We start from the raw sequence: 21,558 nt of genomic DNA, 5'->3' as shown, positions 1-21,558 counted from the left end.
TTGAGCCCCTGGACCTGGAGTTACAGATGGTTGAGAAACACCGTGTAGGTGCTCAGAATCAGAACTAGATCCTCAGCAAGAGCAGAGTGCTCTAAACTGCATGTCGCTGGCCCCTTGATTTGATCTTGAAAGATACTGCCTACTAGAAATGTCAAACAGGCTACAATCACCCAATCCAACCAACATGGTCTCCCAAATAAGACCTGAATGAGGACAACACTAAGGGACATTCTGACACGGAAGAAAGGACCTCAACCCTAGACAAGGACTGTGGGCAACTGGGCAATGCTGAGAGTGGAAAATGGCCTCCCCAGGGAAGAGCCCCACAGCTGGTTCTCCAATACCAAGTGTTCAGCACTGAGATCACATACATACAAGTAAATTATACACATTCAGCAGGTTGTATAACAACAACTAAAGAAAAAGATTATGGATTTGAGAGAAGAGAGGTTCATGGGGGCACTAGAGTAAGGAAAAAGGAGGGGGATGATATATAATTTCAAAAATAAATTAGTAACATTTTTAAAAAGAGAAGACATTACATTCAAGATACATAGAGACTATGATTATACCAGAGACCTGACCTCAGGCAGAGAGATGAGGCATGAATAGAACGACTGAGACCCACAGTGAGGCTCAAATGAAGTGGGATGAGAATCGAAAAGGCAACTACCTCCTTCTGAAGAATATCAAAAGAGGCAAACACAATGCAAGAGTCAGACGACTCCTTGGGGTGAGAAGGGTGCTGGATGGGAAGAAGAGGGAAGAGCAGTGGACACAAGCTGCATGTGAGAATGCCAGAATGAAACCTGTTACCCTGTAAGCAAAGGTAAAGAATACACCAGGGGCTGGAGAGACGCCTCAGCTGTTAGGAGGCCTGCTGTTCTTCCAGAGGACTGCTGTCAGACTCTAGGACTCTCTTCTGGCCTCTGCAGGCACTCTCACACACACATATATATGCCCCCTCACATGCAAGTAATTATCAAATCTAAAAATGACACCTTACAAAAATAAAAACATGTAATAATAAGCCTCCCACATATTTCTATTTACTCTTTAAGACCTAATTTTAGTCCTGTTTCAAGCAAAAGGTACCTGAAAACTTCAAGTTCAATTGTTCTAACCCATATATATATGGGTTATATGTATATATACATATATATGGATCTATGAATGTGTATGTGTGTATATGTATGTATGTATATATGTGTGTATGTATATATATGTGTATATGTATTTATATATGTGTATATATATACACACAACTTCTCCCTTAACAAACACATTTTCCAGTTTATAAATGAAACTTCTTTTAAACTTAAGAGCTAAAGGTCAGAAAACATCTTTCTACCCACAGAGACCCGGGTAGCAGAATTGATTCCACCCATTGTTGAGTTTTCTGAGCTCTGTGGTAAGCATTGAGAAAAATACTAAATTAAAGATATAAAAGTTGATAATCAAAGAACTATCTTAATCAGATTGACAGAAATGATATTTGGAGTGAAAGTATTAAGATAGGAAGAAAGAGAAAGACTTCCCCCCAGAGCCACGGTAGAAATACTTCTTTTCTAATGTGTGGGTGTGTGTATACGCATGTGTGTGCAGATGCATATGAACATGTTGAACTACTTTTAAAGGTAAAACAGGGGATAAAGTATAACATATATTTATACACAAGTAAAAACATCATTCCTTCAAATACCATAAGCAGGCACACTTGACCATGTTTACTGGACCTGAATTATCACCCTAGTGGAGACTTTAACAAGCATACCCTTTCACTTAAATGTTTCCTTTTTGAAGTAAAGACAGTTCGTTTAAATCCAAAGTTAACCCTCAGTAACAGAAGCTGCACAGGAAATCCAGCTTGGAATCAGAAACAACCTGTTGATGTCCTACTCACTCCCCTAACCAGGACTTCAGGGCTCTGTCTCATTTGTACATAAAAGAGTTGCATCAGAATCCACAGGAAATCCACAGGCTGGCCAGAGGGCCCCCCTTTCAGAAGGATCTGTGAGCCTCCTAACAGCTGAAGCTGGAATGCTTTGTTGCCTCCATGTGTAACTGTAGCAAAACGAAAATGTCACATAAGCAACTTTTGCTTTAATTCTGATTGTAACAAAGAAGAATAAACACTAGTTTAACGCTGACACCATTGCATACACTAGCAAGATCTTGCTGAAAGGACCCAAATATAGCTGTCTCTTGTGAGACGATGCCGGGGCCTAGCAAACACAGGAGTGGATGTTCACAGTCAGCTATTGGATGTATCACAGGGCTCCCAATGGAGAAGCTAGAGAAAGTACCCAAGGAGCTAAAGGGATCTGCAACCCTATTGTTGGAACAACATGATGTACTAAACAGAACCCTGGAGCTCTTGTCTCTAGCTGCATATGTATCGAAAGATGGCCTAGTCGGCCATCAATGGAAAGAGAGGCCCATTGGACTTGCAAACTTTATATGCCCCAATATAGGGGAATGCCAGGGCCAAAAGAATGGGAATGGGTGGGTAGGGAAGTGGGGGGCGCTATGGGGGACTTTTGGGATAGTATTGGAAATGTAATTGAGGAAAATATGTAATAAAAATATTAAAAAAAAAAAAAAAACACTAGTTTAATATGATCCCAGGCACCTTGACTTTCAAAGGGACTTAAAGATATGATGGTGTCACACAATAGCTTATTTCAGCTTTTGAAGCTAAATGTTAAGCTAACCAGCAGCTCAGGAAGAACAGCCATTTGATGGACGGATGCTTATCTTGGATCTCCTGGATCCTCAGGTCCCTGTCTGTGCTTCCCAATAAACAGGCAAGAAAATGGAGGCTTCGGTTAAGCATTGTGTCTGAACTTGTTTTGGAGCACCAAGTCACTCCTTTCCGTAACACAAAGCTGCCTTCACTGTAAACTACAAGGATGGGGAAGGGAAGATGCCAGTAGAAAGAAATCCTATGTGTGCAGTCAGAAAAATCACTGGTGTGAGGGAGATAAACACTCATGTTCTTTTTAATCACAATGGAGAAAGTAAGTGACATTCTGTCCCAACACTGCCACACTGGTCATTTGGCTCTGCAGTCACCTCACAGGTAGTAAGGTATCAAAACCAGAAAGGTGCGCAACACCTAAGTCATAAGGCAAGGTCTCAAAAATAAAAAATGCCTAATTTCTATAACCTAATTTTATATGCCTTGAAATCTTACATACGTGTGCTAATGTCTTCAATTTTCTATCACATGTGTGCAAAGAGCGAGGACTCCCAGCAACATGTCAGTCCACAACTTCAACTCAGAAAATGCACTGTCACTGGGGCAGACTTACTGGGCTGGGGCTTCTGGATACTGGGTCTGGGATGTTAACTTTGCAAAACCCTCCAATTGATTATGTAGGGCACATGGCATTGACTAGTTACCTCTGCCCTGGAGAAAGGTCCTACAAGAATCATTCAAACAAGGTTTCATCCCTGGAGCTTCTAAAGATTAATGTCTTTTCAAAGACTCTTCATATGTCAAACAATAAAACTTTTTAAGTGTAAAATGTACATGTAAAATATCTTTAAGTATTTTAAACACTATTTTCTTTTTAACGTTCATAGCTTTTGGTGATGGAGAGATGGCTCAGTCATTGCTGCTCTTCCAGAGAACACGGGTTTAAAAGGTAACTCACAACCACAGACCCTGAGGACCCAGCACCTCTGGCCTCCACAGATGACACATAACTCAAGATGAAGTAAATCTTATGTTTTATGCTCATAGCTGTCAGTGAGTTGATGTTATTTATTACTTAAAGTCTTCATCAAACCCCTTCTTTCAGGGCTCAGGAGAGGCAAAAAGAATGTAAAAGCCAATAGTGATGGAAGACACCAAGGAAGCACGGCCTTGATTGATTATGTACACAGCAGGGCTGATGCACATGCAAACTCAAGAGAGCCCATGACAGCACACACAGTGTCTGCACAGGTCCAAGCCACACGAGGTCTCAGTGCTGAGCCGGGAAGTGAGCACAGCCCTCACCCACACCCCAGAAGCTGTCTCCAAATGTCAACCATTTCACCAATGGAGTCTCAACCAGGGTAGACAAACCACACCCAAGGGCAGCCTCATGCCTAGGAGAAGTCCAACACAAAATGAACTCAGTGGTATTTTCGTAGACTTTTTGTCTTGGATTGCTTTGGGCATTTTTATTCACCTTACATGCTTTTTGCTTATATATTATGGCTTTGGATTTTCTCTTTATGGTGTGTATGTGCGTGCATGTGTGTGTGTATGTGCGTGCATGTGTGTGTGCACATACACTCACTCACTCACACACACACACACACACACACACACACACACGCACACACACGTATTTCCTACTTCCCCCTCACACCCATTTATTTTATCTTGTTTGTATCAAGTCAAAAGCCTGTTTTCTAAAGAGAGTGAAAGGCATGGAGTGAGTGGAAGAAAAAAAGGAGCTGGATAAAGGAGAGGAGAAGGAAACAGGTCAGAGTCCACCGCATGAAAAAGAAATTATTTTCAACTAAAAATACTTCATACTCCATCACAACCCATTCTGCCAGGATGACTGACTAGTAATGCTTGGCAGCAATGGAGACTCTCTGGATCTCAATGAATGCACAGCAATTAGAATTTCACAGCCCAAATCACATGGCCCAACCAAACCACTCAGAACTCAGAAGGCTGACAACCTATTTTGTGAGAAATACATTTGCACAATGTGCAGGCAACTCTGCAGAACCCACATTTTCCCGTACGGCTACTTGCTACTCGCCACATTCTACATGAAGTGGCTGCTCTCCAGAATTCATCTGAGCTTAAGCTAATTTGTAGAACTTACTACTCTTCGGTAAAGCCAAGAGAAGAAACTGCCTCTTCATGTCCCGGCAGTGATAATTTAATTAAGGTGAACACACCTGACAGAGGTGGAGAGGAAAATGGGGAGATGAGAGAGAAGGGTGTGTGTGTGTGTGTGTGTGTGTGTGTGGTGTGACTGACAGACAGAGCAATGGAGAGTACCAGACCCAGTAGCTCTCTGCAAACAGAGAACAGCCTCTATTTCCTGCCTATCTCCTTTATGGTTTCTCGAATGGTTTCCTCCGGTTTTAGGTTTGTTTTCTGGGTGGGCAGAGCACACACAGATGACGGCCTATGCCTCTGCATGTGTGTGTGAAAGTCAGGAGACAACTTATAAAGTGTGATGCTCTCTCTCCTCCATGGGGGGGTCCAGGAGCTCAAAGTCAAGCCGTCAGGCACCACTACCCTCAGAGACATCTTGCCAGCGCCCGGACTGGAGTTTTAAAAGTGGTTTTCATTGAAATCATGGGGATTTGCTTTTAAGAAGCAGACAGCACGACCCTTCAAAATAAAAGCAAACAAAAATGTATCAGCAGAAAGCATCAAGACAGTAAAGCATGGGACCGGATGGAGCTCAAGGAGAGGGCTTGTCCTGCTTACACAAGAAGCCAGAGTGTTGTTCCTACACCAACAAAACGAAGGGGAGAGGGGAAGAGGGGAAGAGGGGAAGAGAGGGGGAGAGGGGAAGATGTGAAAGGAGGGGAGGGTATTGATACATGAGTTGAAAAATCAACAGTTTGCACTTTTACTGTTGCAACATAAAAACAAAAGACATTATCTTCAAGGCGAGGTGGTATGCTTGCATGTACTAAACACCTATGTCCTAGAAAAATAAATCCTGCAAGTTTGAACAATGCGGCACATGCCAACCTAGGTCCACATTGGAGTTGCTTCTGCCTCAGATCTTGAATATGGTACACAAACATGGCAAAGAGACCAAGATGGTGACAATATACTTAAGACTCTTGTTTTCAAAAGGATGACATTTCCGTCCACACATTTTATTAACAAACTACACAACATTCTGTTTCCTTATATAGGCAAGTGCACTGTTGAAATAACGGATGGCAGAATGTCATCTAACAGTTGAACTTTATCAAAAAAGATATCTTAAAAATGTTAATATTTCATGGCTACTTAATGAGCAATTCAAATGATATAATTAAAAACTAAATTCTGTTTATTAAATATTATAAACTATAATCAAATATAACTTCTTTTAAATATAACTATGCCTCTTTTTCAACCATTTCAAATAAATGGTTGCTTAAGAATTTAACAGCCTGAGGGCTGGAGAGAAGGCTCAGTGGTTAAGAACATTGACCGCACTTACCTGCATTTCATTCCCAGCACCCACATGGCAGCTCCTAACTGTAACTCCGAGATCTGACACCCTCATACAGACATACTTGCAGGTAAAACACCAGTGCATATAAAAGTAAACATTAAAAAAAGAAATGAAATTGAAAAAAGAACTTAACCTCCTCTTTTGGTTCCTGCCCCTACCCCAGTTCTTTTTCTCAGGTAGCGAGTTACAGTCCCAGGACTTTGGAGAGTGAGAGGAAGCACGATTAAGGCTGATCGAATCTCTGGTAACAGCTGTTCTGAGAAGACTCAGACACAGGTCAGTGTGTCAGAGCATCCATCCGTCACTGGCACCATGCTTGCATCTTTAAAACAGCAAGTACCATTTTGGGGGAAAGTATTAAGACTATCTGACACTCTCTCCAGATATTGTGAACTCTACTTTCTAATTGTGAAAGGTTTAACTGAAAAAAACATGGGATAGCTGTGTGATTTCAGCTGTCTGGGCAGCCAAGGCAGGAGGCTGACCATTTAAGCGCTGCTCTGAGCTTCAGGGTGAGCTCTGGGACAAACCAGGGATACTCTGTCTCCAAATAAAAAGAAGAGGGCTGGAGGTGTAACCCAGTGGTAGAATGCTTACCTAGCTTTCATGAGGCCTTAGATGAAAAAAATAAATAAATGGGAACGGGGAAGAAAAATAGAAAAAAATACTTGTGTTTTTTTTTTTTTTTTTTTTGGTTTTTTTCGAGACAGGGTTTCTCTGTATAGCCCTGGCTGTCCTGGAACTCACTTTGTAGACCAGGCTGGCCTCGAACTCAGAAATCCGCCTGCCTCTGCCTCCCGAGTGCTGGGATTAAAGGCGTGCGCCACCACGCCCGGCACTTGTGATTTTTTTTAACCACTGAAGTTTATGAGCTACTTCAAAGATAAATCATAACTGAGATTCATCTGACGGCTTAACGTAATTGGTTAAAGATTAGTGGTTTTCTTTTTTATGAAGTAAAAAACTTTTTTATGAAGTTTTTACTTAAAAACTTAGTATAATAGGACTCATATTTTAACTTTCAAATTTTAGATTCCATCCTAATGCACTACATGAAAATACATATTTTGCTGTAAAATAGTCTACTGCATAACTACATCAAAATGGATTATTCAACCCATAACAAGCTTATGCAAACATAAACATCCCTAAGGTATTTTGACATGACTATCCAAGCCTTCATCTTACTCACTCAGATGGCCTGGACACTGTGCATTCTGTCTTTACGGCATCATAAAGGTTGTCGGGGGTTCTCCAAAATATCACAGCTGTTCAAGCACAGGAGACGACAGGACTCGTGTGGGGCTCCACACATCTGAAAAGGCATGCTAAGCTTTTTAAGTAACACTTCTATTGATCCTGCTTGGATGATGAGATATATGGCTACCTTTCAACTATTACAGTTACTGAGGATTCGGTTAATGTACATCTGCACTCGACAGATTTAAGAGAGAAATAAAAATGAAGTTCTATGTTGGATCAAAGTGGTCCATACATATGGAAAAATAAAATAGGAATGTTTCAAAAGCTAAGATGAAATGTTAACAAATTGATGTTCGGTAGCTGAGCTTCCTCGTATTTTAAGTTACTTCACATAATCCGCAATATCAATGAACAGTTTATAAAAGGATTTCCCACAGGAATGAAGAGAACACGGAGCCCCAGCCCTGAGCTCTCTGTTACCACTGCACGCTCCTTGTGAGGTGATGAGGCGCACCACTCGGGAAAATCAACAGGAAAGGCTCTAGGAAGGAGAAGAGGAAAGGGAAGTGGGGAAAACACTTAGGAGGCTCTCAAAACAATGAGAAAAGCATAAAATACAAGAAATACAAGAGGTTATAAAGTAATAAATTTTATTTTTCCTTAATATGAGACAAACAGCCCTGAAGAGTTAGATGCAGTTTTTAGTCATAGTGTTGCAATCAATTTTGTATGTTCTTTACGGCTATGTTAAATGTTTTTTTTATATGTAAGCAGTAGTGTAATTTCCATCATCTTTTACTGTTAGCATTCATAAGTTAAGATAAAATGAAAACCACAAAAGCCAGAAAATTATCTGTAAGATGGCTAGCATTGTAGCTTTTGATGTAAAAGCAGATTCCAGTTGGAGTAATGGTAACTCACACTCACCACACACACCCCACACCCTAAATTCATTCCAGAGATACATGTCAACAACACGAAATCAGGCATTCTGAGGATCTCAATTCAGGCTGCATGTTTTTACAAATCAGTCTTGGAATCACTATTAACAGAACAAGATTTTATTTTCTACGCTTAACAAATTAAACATTTAAAGAAAAATGATTGCAGTAATACTGAAAGATATCTTTATTGGCTTTTTAAAAGACAAATGCAAATGAGGATATATTTGGTAAATTAATTCTTTAAATTGTTTTAAATGTAAATAAATAAGATCTAAAGCAATCTTTTCTTATAAGAACTGTAAGGTGAGTAATCTTAAAATCTAAGGTTCTCATCTGAACACCCCTAAAGCTGGTGCACCCCTAACTTGTTCTTTAAATGGCATCTGGTATTACTCACTCTCTTACAGCTCATCCTAAACCACTCCACCTTTAACAAAGTTTATTTTTATTTATTTAGTTTACTTAATTTAAAGTTAATGAAAAGATATCTAGACACAATTTAAGAAAACAATGTAAAAAGCAACATATGCATGGTTATTTACAGATTTCCTAAATCATATCATTTTCAAAAATCTGAAAAATTCTTTCTAATAACCACACCACAAGTTTTAATAAACATCGTATATAACAAAGGATATTTCATGTGTAGAATTACTAGATGAATCTAAGAGCCAGAAACTAAAGCATTTGACAAGATTAATAATGTAATTTTTATTACGCTAATGGTCATGTCAGAAGCATTCACATGCTGGAAGACTGTTTCTTACCCAATTCTTCCAATTGTATCAACACTGATTAACCGCGCAGGACTGGACTTTGCTGCTACAACTTTAGAGTCTTTCAAGTATATGCATATCTTTAAGACAAGCACATATGCAAATGTGCAAAATAAATGAAATACAGAGAATTAAGGAATGAACAGAAATGGCTTTTAGCATAAACCACCCTGTCATTTAATTCCGAAGCTCCACCCTTCACTACATTTCCTTCTGCTCTCAGTAGTCTTCTTCTATCTTAGCAAAGTTGTAGGTTTACAGATGATGTGGACGGTTCACATTGGTGTAAGAAAGGAATGATGGGTTGATGCCACCTAGAGACAAAAAAAGAAGTTGCCTAAAGTACTAAGTTATACTTGTAATTATAATACAATAAAGTCCCATTTTACTAACTATAGAACAGTCTTTGGATGAAGATAATAATGCACTTTTTACACTTTTCTAAGACCTCTATGTAGTCTATGATATTTACATTATTATATCTGACTCATAAAAAATTACAAAATAATCACACTTCTCAGGGAACAGTGTACACTTACCAATATTTTTTGCCTTTTATTTTACTGTTAGTAACCAAATCCTTGGTGCCACTGTTCACAAAAACATTCTAACAATTAAAAAGAAAATTTAGTATCTTTTGAGAGTAGGAAATGTTAAGAAACACTTAAACTAATACTTTCATATAATCCAGAAATACATTTTATATAGACATTATATTTACATACGTGTTCTTCAGCAGAAATAATGGTATATCCTTTTTATTTTTAAATTTTTAATTAAAATATAATTACATAATTTCCCCTTCTTTTTTCCTTTTTCACCTAAGTCCCTCTTGGAATCAAGCCTTTTTCTTTAACTGCTCCCATTTTATACATATATATGTATATATACATGTGTGTGTGTGTGTGTGTGTAAATATATAAAAACAACACAGTCCACTTAGTGCACAGTCCACTTAGTGTAATTTACCTATATACAATTTCAAGGCTGATCACCTGGTATTGGATAATCAATTAGGTGGCTCATCCCTGGGAAAACGATTTCTCCCACTCTCAGCATTCTTTGCTTGCCTATAGCCCTTTGCCTATGGGTGAGACTCTTATAGTCAGTCACATAAGCTAAAAGTGTAAGCAGTCAAATCATAACCACACGTTACTTACAGGAAGGAGAATAATCTCTCAATAGCTACAGTGGGTTGGTTTCAGGACCTCTCTCCAATAGCAAACTCCTCAGATGCACATGATAACATTAGTATGTTATGTGCACATGGCAGTCATATATCTTCTGCTGGAGTGCATCACCTCTAGTTACATACAGTACTTAATACAACTTAAAAGCCACACTAATGATTGCTACACAGACTGTTTTTGAATAGTGGCGAGAGAAAAATGTACATATTCAACATGGACGAAACTCTTTGTCAAATATTTAAAAATCCATGGCTGATTAAGCACACAGATACAGAACCCATAAATACAAAGAGCTCAGTAAAGAAACAGTGCATTTATTTGAAGAGACTCCTTGGCTGTATAATAAATGCGATACACAAAACCTCCACAAACTCAACGGGTAACTAGAGTTATCTGCACTCATTTCCTCCTTTTCTTACTATGGGACAAAGTGTTTCTCAATCACAAATCTGTGGATGTCTGCACGAGCTCTGCATTACTTTTTCAGAATATCCAACCTTCCTATGTAAGTATTTTGTTATAAAAATTATGCTTTATAAAGTCTTCAATTTTCATCCATTTGCCTAAGAATTTCATAAATTCATTGTTTTTAATAGCTGAGTAATACCTCATTGTGTAAATGTACCACATTTTCTGTATCCATTCCTCTGTTGAGGGACATCTGGGTTCCTTCCAGCTCTTGGCTATTATAAATAAGGCTGCAATGAACATAGTGGAGCATGTGTCCATGTTACATGTTGGAGCATCTTCTGGGAATATACCCAGTAGTGGTATTAGTAGATCCTCAGGTTGTATTATGTCCAATTTTCTGAGAAACCGCCAAACTGATTTCCAGAGTGGTTGTACCAGCCTGCAATCCCACCAGCAATGGAGGAGTGTTCCTCTATCTCCACATCCTCTCCAGCATCTGCTGTCACCTAAGTTTGATCTTAGCCATTCTGACTGGTATGAGGTAGAATCTCAGGGTTGTTTTGATTTGCATTTCCCTGATGACTAAGGATGTTGAACATTTCTTTAGGTGCTTCTCAGCCATTCACCTGGGGATCCATCCCATATACAATCACCAAACCCAGACACTTTTGTGGATGCCAACAAGTACTTACTGACAGAAGCCTGTTATAGCTGTCTCTGGACAGGCTCCACCAGGGCCTGACAAATACAGAAGTGGATGCTCACAGCCATCCATCGGACTGAGCACAGGGTCCCCAATGAAGGAACTAGAGAAAGAACCCAAGGAGCTGAAGGGGTTTGCAGCCCCATAGAAGGAACAGCAATATGAACTCCCAGGGACTAAATCACCAACCAAAGAAACACATGGTGGGACTCTTGGCTCCAGATGCATATGTAGCGGAGGATGGCCTAGTCCGTCATCAATGGGAGGAGAGGCCCTTGGTCCTTTGAAGGTTCTATGCCCCAGTGTAGGGAAATGCCAGGGCCAGGAAACAGGAGTGGGTAGGTTGGTGAGCAGGGGGAAGGGGTAGGGAATGGAGGTTTTCAAAGGGGAAATCAGGAAAGGGGATAACATTTGAAATGTAAATAAAGTAAATATCTAATTAAAAAAAAAAAATGCCTTCATGAGACTTAACCAGAGGGGAGTAGGGGGAAAAACAAAGTCTTTAAATTTTGTGCTACCAATTATTTCAAATGTGCCTGTGGCAGATCATTAAAAAGTTGAAAAGTAGAATTCAAGTTTCTCTGTCTGAGGATACCGGTGCACACCTGTAATCTCAGTACTTAGGGTACTTAGGAAGGGCCCAGTTTGAAGCCATCGAGGGCTACACAGCACAAGTCTGTCTCAAAGACCAAGGGTGGAGGTTAAAGCTCTTACTTGTTACACATGCAAAGTTCTGAGCTCAATCCCAACACCACAAAAAATGCAAGTGGGATGTAAGTGAATGGAATGATTAGTAATTTAAAATTAAAGATAAAAAAAATTTTAAAAAAAACACAAAAAATACATATAGCTTTTGTTTATAATTTTGTATTTTAAAATTTAACTTAATGAAATTCCACTTAAAATGTTTTCTCTAAATTGTCTGAAAAGGTCAGCAGCTTATTAAATTTCAATAAGCTACTAACAGTATAACCATAATAAATATACTGATATGTAATATGAATAAACAAAAGCACATTACCATTTCTTACCTTTATAGCAGGAAGAAGTGTCTTGTTCTATGCGCAGCTGCCATACTTTCAGACATGTTTCTGACTTTTAGGTAATTAACAAATCCTCTGAAGAAAAGGAGCAGGCCTGAGAAGAGTGAAATGGCAGACACGTTCTTACTGTAGGGAGCGTGACAGAATAGGCAGGATAAACACCATCCTTCCGCTCAAGGGGAGAATCCGCAGATTCCATTCCCTCTACAGTGATCTTCAACTACGTGATGGCCCTATCATGATACAATAGGACTTTCTGACATTCTTTCAATTTCTTAATCCTAACTATAACAAAATTAAAGCAAATGTAAATGTGGATTTGTATTAAAATCCAAACCACAGAGAAGATCAGAGGCAGTGAAAGCTGTACACAGCGAGGTTAGCACACTTTACTCGGCCCACTCCTACAGCTCTCACCTTTTATGACACTTTTCAATGCCTCTAATAGTGAGCAAACGAAGGTGTTGGTTTTTACAGTAATCAGACAAAATGAGTGCACACAGATGTTAACAGTACAGATTAAAAAAAAATAAGACTGTCTGGCAATCTAAAGTGCCTGCCACTTTGTAGACCAGGCTGGCCTCGAACTCAGAAATCCACCTGCCTCTGCCTCCCGAGTGCTGGGATTAAAGGTATGTGTCACCACGCCCAGCCAAGTTTTTATTTTTAAGTAATCAAAGACTACTATCAAAAACTAAGATGTCAGGATGATCTTTGGGAAGCAGTCACTCTAGTGATCTCTTTGTGATTACATGGCTGATGGAGCTCTCTAAGCAAAACACTATTTTTAAATAATACCCATTTACATCACCTACATCTTTAATAATTTAAAAAGCAATGCCTATGAAATACTAGTTTCAGATGGAAAATCCTAGGTAAGTTCACACTCTTAGCACAAGCCTTTGGAATATTTAAGCATGCAGTCTTCTGGGAAGCACGTATTAACTCCAGGAAATTCATAACCAGAAACAGTGGGGAGCAAACAAAAGCAGAAGCATGCATGTGTGACTTCTTTCACTAGAAACGAAGAGCTTGTGGAGAGGAACTAGTCTTTAGCCCACCATCAGAAAGTAACCTGAGCATACAGAAGAGCGGGTAACAGTCCAGACAAGATGAACACACACACATACACACACTAACAAATGAAGGACTAGATGTCAGTTAAGTCTCGTCCCACTCCATGTATGATCCTGTCCCTCCGAACTCTACCCTCATTCCCTACCAAATGCAAGGCAAAAACATACACACTGTTTCTGTTTTTCAAATACAGAAGCACTACTGAAAACAGCCGACATTCTGTGACATCCCTTCTTTTCCCTATGGAGGCTGGTTCTTAGAGCCAGGTTGTTCTACTTCAGCATTTTCTAAATTACACCAATCATTTCTAAAGTCCACTCGGTGGCTCTTAATCTTAGCATCCTCCTGGTATTCAGCATTGTTTTAAGTATGCGGCAGCAACATTTTTGGTGCTGATGAAGTCTGTATACCCCTGTGAATAAACCAGGACCATCGCTGGCACTCTGCCCCACGGCCACCTTCCTCTACCTGCATTCAGCCCTTACAATGGGCATAAAAGCAAATGCACGCACAGTGTGTTTAAATGCATCACAGAATCCATAGGGTTTTTTCTTCAATTTTTAGGTAAGAGACTCAATAAAAAGGATACAATTAACAACATATAAATCCATCTTAAGCCTTATGTAATTATGACTCCCCAACCTAGTTACTACACTATAAGATAACTTTACCATACTATTAAAAATTTAGTGACCTTAACTGGCCACCAATAATATATATTCCACAAAAATCCTCAAAGTCTAACTGCATGACTAAAAACCTACAGAGAAGACTGCCACCTACTGAAATCTAAAAGAATTAAAATGAGTCAACAGACAGGACATTTGAAATACGGGCCAAGGGTATAAAGCTAAAACTAACTTAATTATCACATACTATTGAAAGTTTCACCAGCATAATAAAAAAATGTGCCTTACAAAAGAGACAACTAAACAGCAGCACTGTGGTCACTGGACAAGCCTTTCCCTGCCTGCAGGGCAGGTTCATGATTGATAAAAGGCACACTTCACACGCACAAAGAATGTTTCTGTGATCCAAAGACAAGAGATAGCATTGAGTGCTGAAACCCCCTAGACGCTACATTATCCTTAAAAGTATGCACGTGTGTGTGTTTCCTAAGGTAATAAAGAGAACGTTTTAATTAGGTAGGAATCTTCCCTTCGGTAGCACTTACTTTCCCTATGTTGATGAGAAGCAAAGTGGAAGCCAACCTTACTTCTGCACCGCAGTAACTCAACTTACTCGCACTTCGTGATTTTAGAAGTACCAGTTAAACTGAGTAACAAACTACAATTATTTAAACTGAACTGTAGTAGGAATAAACTTACCAAGTACAAGAAATATCCACCAAAGCCAATATTGTCCATTGAAATAGCCAGTAAAATAGTCAGAAAACTATGGAGTAAACATAAATACATTAATCATATTTGTTTAATTAAATTTGAACATTCAGATTATCATAGGTTTCAGAATAAATTATCTCTTTAGATAATCTTTAATGCTTAAAACTAGCATATAACAGCAGCCCACAGGAAAGCCCAGGAACAAGGCTTAGTGGTAAACATATATATTTGAGAAGAAACTCTCATGCGACTGCAAACTTCTGTAAAATACTTCATAAACCAAACTGCCTGCAAGAAGATAAATGCCTGTTATAGACTGGAATCAAACATTGTTTCTGACTGAAAGTTTACATCAGTTTCTTACATTCTCCCAAAGCCACAGCTACAAACCCAAATGGGCTGAGCAACCTGCTGCTTTGGATATTAACACAAAAGCCACATTAGTTTAATCTTATCAGATGGAGATGTTCTAGTGACCTCTAAAATGAAGTTTTTGACCTTCTGTTACACCCCCTACTGTTACCCACTGCCAAAAATACTAGGCACATAAAGACCCCCCAACTCATTAGAGACTTTTTATTTTCAAACTAGATGCCTGGCATTCAGCTCCCAACAGTGAGCTGAGAATAGCTAAATGAACCTTGAAGTGACATTTCAACAGTTGTTATTGCTGGCCATGTTAGTCGATCTTTTATTCTGTGTGAGGTGGAGGAGTTCAGCAGGCATCCGGAGGCAGGGCCCCACAGCAGAGAACACAGTACCTCTCTAGGACAAGACATTGTACTCACAGAACTTGAAAGTTTATCAATCCAGTGTTCTTAACCTATTGGATAATTCTTCCCAATTTACATAGCATCTTAAACTGCCTCAAAATAATTATTCTCAAGTGTTTCAGATAACATATTCAGTTAAAAAAAAAAAAAAAAAAAAAAAAGATTGTTTTAATTGATTTCTTTCTACTGATTTTCAAATTGAATCTATTTTACCTAAAAAAATTTGTGGGAAATGTAGAGTGACACTTAAATCTAAAATTAGTTAAAAGTATTTCAACTATTTGTTAGTAATTTCCATTAGAGCTTAAAAATCTATAGCTTTGGTAACAGTGAAAATACAAATTATGCACGTGTTGCAACTTGGGAAGCATATAAATGAAGATGATCAAAACATGTCTTTAAAGCCTGTGAAGTGCTTCCTTTGGAATAATTTTAAATTAATGAAGAGCTAGGATCTATTTTCTAAGCTAAGAGTTTTAAAAATTCACAAGATTTAGATTATCCCAGCCCTTTGGAATGTAGTAAGACTGTCATTGTTGCAGACTCCCACAAATAAAAGATATACAATGAGAAAAAAATTGATAACTGAAAAATTACCTTTTATTCAAAAGCAGTTTAATAAGCTTTAGAAGCTGTAGGAAATAAAAAGGGAAAGAACCAAAACAATATATTTTCAATGCTCTACAAAATGCTACCCAATGAGCAGCAACCAGAAACTCCAGACAGTGAGGTTCTGATATCTTCAAAGTACAGGCTACACAGGAACCTGACTTGACTTCCTTGTGTGTGTGTGTGCGTGTGAGCAATGACTCTAGTAAAGCAGCAACTGAGGAACATGTAAACATTAGCTGGTGAATCGTTTACCGTGTTCTAGGATTTCAATGAGAAATTCCATTTGAGTAATAGCAACAGTTCTGTTGGCAATACAGCTAAGTCCTAACTCCAACTTATTTCAGTTTCTCTAGCAAGAAACTCTGCAAGAGCAGGGTTGTAGCATTGTCTTTGTGTGTATACAACATCTAGCTGATTTAAGCTCATGGTAGAAACTGACAGGACATTTGAATTTGAAGTAAATTTAAAACAAAAACTATCAAGAGTTCTCACAATGATTCAACCTTCAATCATTTTATAATAGAGTCCAATAGATTAAGAGTCAAACCTATAATAGGATATGTACCAGTATAGGAGCTGTTAGAAGAACCAAAATCCTGCAAAGCTACAAAACAAATTCAAAACTAATAAAAATATCATTCAGAGTATTAATATTTGTACAAAGGCTACTTTTAATAAATTAATAAAACAAGCGTACTAACAAAACTTCTGGAGCGTTTAGCAGAAGTAGACATTTCAGACTTGTGATTCTACTGAAGACTTTAGCAAGATTTAGCTTTCCATCAGAAAGCAAGGTTGAAGTAAATACTGTTTGTATAATTTACATATTCTAATTTAGAAATTGTATAACACCAAGTAAAATTCTGTGAATAGACTTGTGAGCTCCGTTTCTTCAAACACACAGAGCTGTTCTTAGAATATGCTTTCATATGCTCCTCCCAGGCGTAGTGAACAGGAGTGAGTTTGCTTCAGCTGTTGGTATTCCTGTGCCTCTACTGATAAACAAGTAGCTTGTCTTTGTGATTGGATTTCCTAAGCCTCAAAGTATCAACTGTGAGAAGCACTGAATAATGCTGGGTACTGCATTAAGACTTTAGTCACCCTCATTTTCAGGCTCCATTCTCCCAGGGTCTGCTGACTTTAGAGTGGTAGACAGATAGCTTCTCAGAAAACTTGACACAACTTGTCACCAAGTCTAATGACCTGAGTTTGAACCTGAAAATCCATATGGTGGAAGGGAAGAACAGACTCTATCTAAATGTCTTCCAAATCACAGACAGAAAGACAGAAGAGTGCAAGCACACGTACACACGCTCACAAAAAATGAAAGGTAAAAAAGCCAGGTAGAAACATTTTTGAAAAAAAAAAAAAAAAAAAAAAAAAGCCCAAAGTAAACCTTCAAGAGGCAAAAGAAAGAAACAAGCTAGATGAATTTGCCTGACAAGAGAAACTGCTGAGACAGGAGCAAGAAAAGGTTACTCTGCTGTCCCCTAAACACCAGCTTGTAAATGATACAGAGTACAGAAGTTATTCTCAGGAACAGGAAATTAGGAAAGGCTTTGAAAGAACACGTGGGACAAGGGATGAGGGTTTTCCAATACCCCTCCTCTCCCCCCTCTAATATAGGGTCTTACAATGTACCCATCTGGCATCAGAATTATACTGGCTTGACCTCACAGGCTGGGCAGGAGTGAGGACTGATAACTGTCTCACAGGCCTTTACTTTTGAGCCTTCAAAGCTTTAAAGAGGGAGAAACTATTAGTTATTATTTGAAACAACATTTTTCCAAGACTCATCTCTTCTTGTATTTCTAAATGCCAGAGTTCTCAGTCAGATTTGGATGTAATTTTTTAACATCCTGGGCAACCTCTACATTATTGTCGGTGACCTTGATGATCTACATTATTCTCGTGACCTTGATGATGTCTTTGGCCAACCTTAAGGTCAAATGGACATTTAAACCACCTTGGAGAACTTAAATTCACAGTAACTTACTAAACAGAAACCTTCTGTTTTATGTAAGGCTCCCTTGTACTGCATCACAACAATAGAAAGCATGATTTGTTCAAAGCATAAATGCTGTCTATTACTTCTGAATACTATAGGAAAGTGAGTAAGGTACTCTCTTCTCTTCTCTCCTCCTTCCATCCTCAGAAATAATCCCCTTAGGCAGATTTTTTTTTTTTTCTTTTTTCGAGACAGGGTTTCTCTGTATAGCCCTGGCTGTCCTGGAACTCACTTTGTAGACCAGGCTGGCCTTGAACTCAGAAATCCACCTGCCTCTGCTGGGATTAAAGGCATGTGCCACCACGCCCGGCCCCTTAGGCAGATTTTAATCAACGCAAGAAGAAATGAAGAAAATGTTGAGAACATTTAAATAACTTTAAGCGAGGACACAGATACCAAAATCTGGAAGCATCTTCCTACTTCAAAGCTTCTACCTAGGAATCTTTCACAGTCATGGTACAAATAGTCTTACTAAGCTGTCAGGGTTACAGAATCAGAAGTGTAAATAAATCTTTACTCAGTGGAATGCGTGTGCATAAAGCAACAAGGTGAAAAACAGACATTTTACATAAAAATGATCAAGATGCTCACCCTGACAATAAGGATCCATTTGATCAGTGAAAGGCCAAACCCGCAGATAGCACCGTATCTTCCAGCGATGGTGTTGGTGATACAGAAGGATAGGCAGAACCCAAGCCAGTTGAATATGAATGCCACTAAAGAGAGCAGAAATACGGTTTTAAGGTCATAATTTCTATACAAATAAACAGAAACATGGTAATAAGCAATGCTTCACTGCTTGAATCAAACAGTGGTTTATTTTAACTCTACACATGGGCTGCCCTTAGAGACCACCACAGCATGCTGTTTGCAGGTCTATCAGTTACACCACTGGTCATCAGGGAAGGAAGTCAGGACAGGAACTCATACAGGGCAGAAACTGATGCACAGGCCATGGAAGGGTGCTGCTTACTGGCTTGTTCCGCATGGTTCTCTCATCCAGCTTTCTTATAGAACCCAAGACCACCATACTAGGGTGGCCCCACCCACAGTGGGCTAGGCTCTCCCATATTGATCACTAAGAAAATAACCTACAGGCTGATCTCATGCAGGGATTTTATTAATTTAGGTTCCTTCTTCTCAAATAACTTCAGCTTGTGTCAAGGAGACATACCCTGCCAGTCACAATTCACATTTCGAAACCGTCTTCTGGTTCTCTTTTTTGCTACTGTGGTTTAAATTACAAGAACACTGATTTTCCTTTCAGTTTTCATGTAGTCGAAAATATTAGTGATCTGGGCAATAAACTGCAATGTCTCATTCGGATGTGAAGATCCTGACACACATAATACAAATGGCTGAACCTTGAAGGAAAAGTTTCACAAGACGATCTACCACATTTGAAAGCGCTAGCATTCAAAGTCATTTCCAAGCAGGTCAATTATCCACTGGATCCATCTAGAATTAAATTAACTGACAAGCAACTCCTATTCTAGTCTCTTAGCATTTCTTGTTTAAGAGGGACTTTATGATACTGCTTGAGTGAGATTACTTCTAACGCTCTTACTAAACAGTATTCAGAGGTGCACACACTTCTTTCCTTTTATTTTCTGTACATGAAAATGTAATTATGTCACTTAATTTAATTGTAAATCTTTTTGAACATTACATGAGTTAAGCAAAAAGATAAATGTAAGTAGAGAAGTCAAGAATTGAACCTATTAAAGATTTTTATTAAAAATCTTATGTTTTCTGTGATGTTGTTTGCAGAAATAGAGCCTGAAATGCTTAGCTTATAATAAGCTCTCTATTTTTTTTTAAAAAATGAAATTTTTTTAAGATTTATTTATTATATGTAAGTACACTGTAGCTGTCATCAGACACTCCAGAAGAGGGAGTCAGATCTCATTACAGATGGTTTTGAACCACCATGTGGTTGCTGGGTTTTGAACTCAGACCCTTTGGAAGAGCAGTTAGTGCTCTTAACAGCTGAGCCATCTCTCCAGCGGTTGTGCATGCCTTTAATCCCAACACTTGGGAGGTAGAAGCAGGTGGATTTCTGAGTTTGAGGCCAGCCTGGTTTACAGAGTGAGTTCCAGGACAGACAGGGCTACACAGAGAAACCCTGTCTCGAAAAGAAAAAAAAAAAAAAAGAAAAAAAGAAAAAAGAAAAAAAAGACATAAGCTCTCTATTAAAGCCAGTATAAGCATGAATTGCAGTCTGGAGAATAACCACTAGATGGTAGTAATTACAAACAAATCTATGTTTATCAAACCAGGCTCTTGCATACCAAAAACAAAAAAAAAGAATTTTTTTTTACTATTATATGAAGTATTTGTAAAACAGAAATAACTTGTACAAAATCCATGAATATATATATATATATACACCAATATACTGTCCCTGACCAAACTCTAAAAGACACATATTAAATAAAGCCATGGGGTAAAGGGAATGACCTAAGCTCCTCAGTCAGCTCGAGGAGCCGTAGCTGGCTCCAGGGATCCCTTAGCTCTTCCTCCTGAGTGCTGGAGCCACAGGCAGCCGCCACACCTGCACAGCACGGGTCCCAAGGTTTCTTGACAGATGTTAACAAAGAAAGGATATCCCTTATGTAAACAAAATATGTGAGGAATCTGATATCAATATGGAAGTTTACTAGTTGAATAAAAATCAAAGATTAAAACTAAGGTTCACTAGACTAACAGTACAAAAGCACCAGTAAGCAGCCATCTAAAATCAATGAATTTGCTGCCTTTTCCTTGGCTCTACCTTACCCAATTAAAACTACAAGACAAGCTTAATACTTATATACTGCACATACTGGATAGCAACTGAGTCTGAAAAGAAAAGCGCACTGCCTGCCACTCCTCCTCACGCATGCATTTCTGTTGTTGCACAGATGACAGGAAGAGAAGCAAGAAGCCTGTCCAACTGGGAAAAGGGGTAAGCCGACCTCCAGACTGAAAGCAGCTCCACACATGAAGACTGATTCTCTATTTTTGAAGTTGGGGGTGTCGTTTTACATAAGTAAACTATTTCTCATTTTATCCCTAGAATAAACCACACATAACCTAATCAATTTTCACTGAGCATTAGGTGTAATATTGGCTTAAGCTATTTAAACAATTTGCTGCATGCCTTAATATCTATCAAAGAATTTAATTCATGCTAATCACTGTGTTAGGAAATAACAAATACTATGACCCAGTCTTCCCTCACAGTTTACATCTGCTACGTAAGTCAAATAACTTTGTGTGGTGTTTAGTCTTCT

The 21,558-nt window shown here is 38.7% G+C and overlaps 1 protein-coding gene across 1 annotated transcript in view; it reads right to left on the bottom strand.

The window, feature by feature from the left end:
* Positions 1-8,036: 8,036 nt before the first annotated feature.
* Ndfip2 (Nedd4 family interacting protein 2) overlaps positions 8,037-21,558 on the bottom strand; it is a 47,727-nt gene continuing 34,205 nt past the window's right edge. The window contains exons 5-8 of the mRNA XM_029469078.2: positions 18,875-18,999; positions 14,876-14,942; positions 12,459-12,564; positions 8,037-9,437 (exon numbers count right to left, since the gene is read on the bottom strand). Of these exons, the coding sequence (XP_029324938.1) occupies positions 12,461-12,564; positions 14,876-14,942; positions 18,875-18,999 (296 nt within the window). The 3' untranslated portion in view covers positions 8,037-9,437; positions 12,459-12,460. The remainder of the gene's footprint in view (positions 9,438-12,458; positions 12,565-14,875; positions 14,943-18,874; positions 19,000-21,558) is intronic.

Source organism: Mus caroli, unplaced genomic scaffold (genome assembly GCF_978045245.1).
Source record: "Mus caroli unplaced genomic scaffold, Mus_caroli_1 scaffold_12, whole genome shotgun sequence".
NCBI classification, from domain to species: domain Eukaryota; kingdom Metazoa; phylum Chordata; class Mammalia; order Rodentia; family Muridae; genus Mus; species Mus caroli.
Note: the sequence above shows the minus strand (reverse complement) of the source record. Positions and strands in the feature narration are given on the sequence as shown.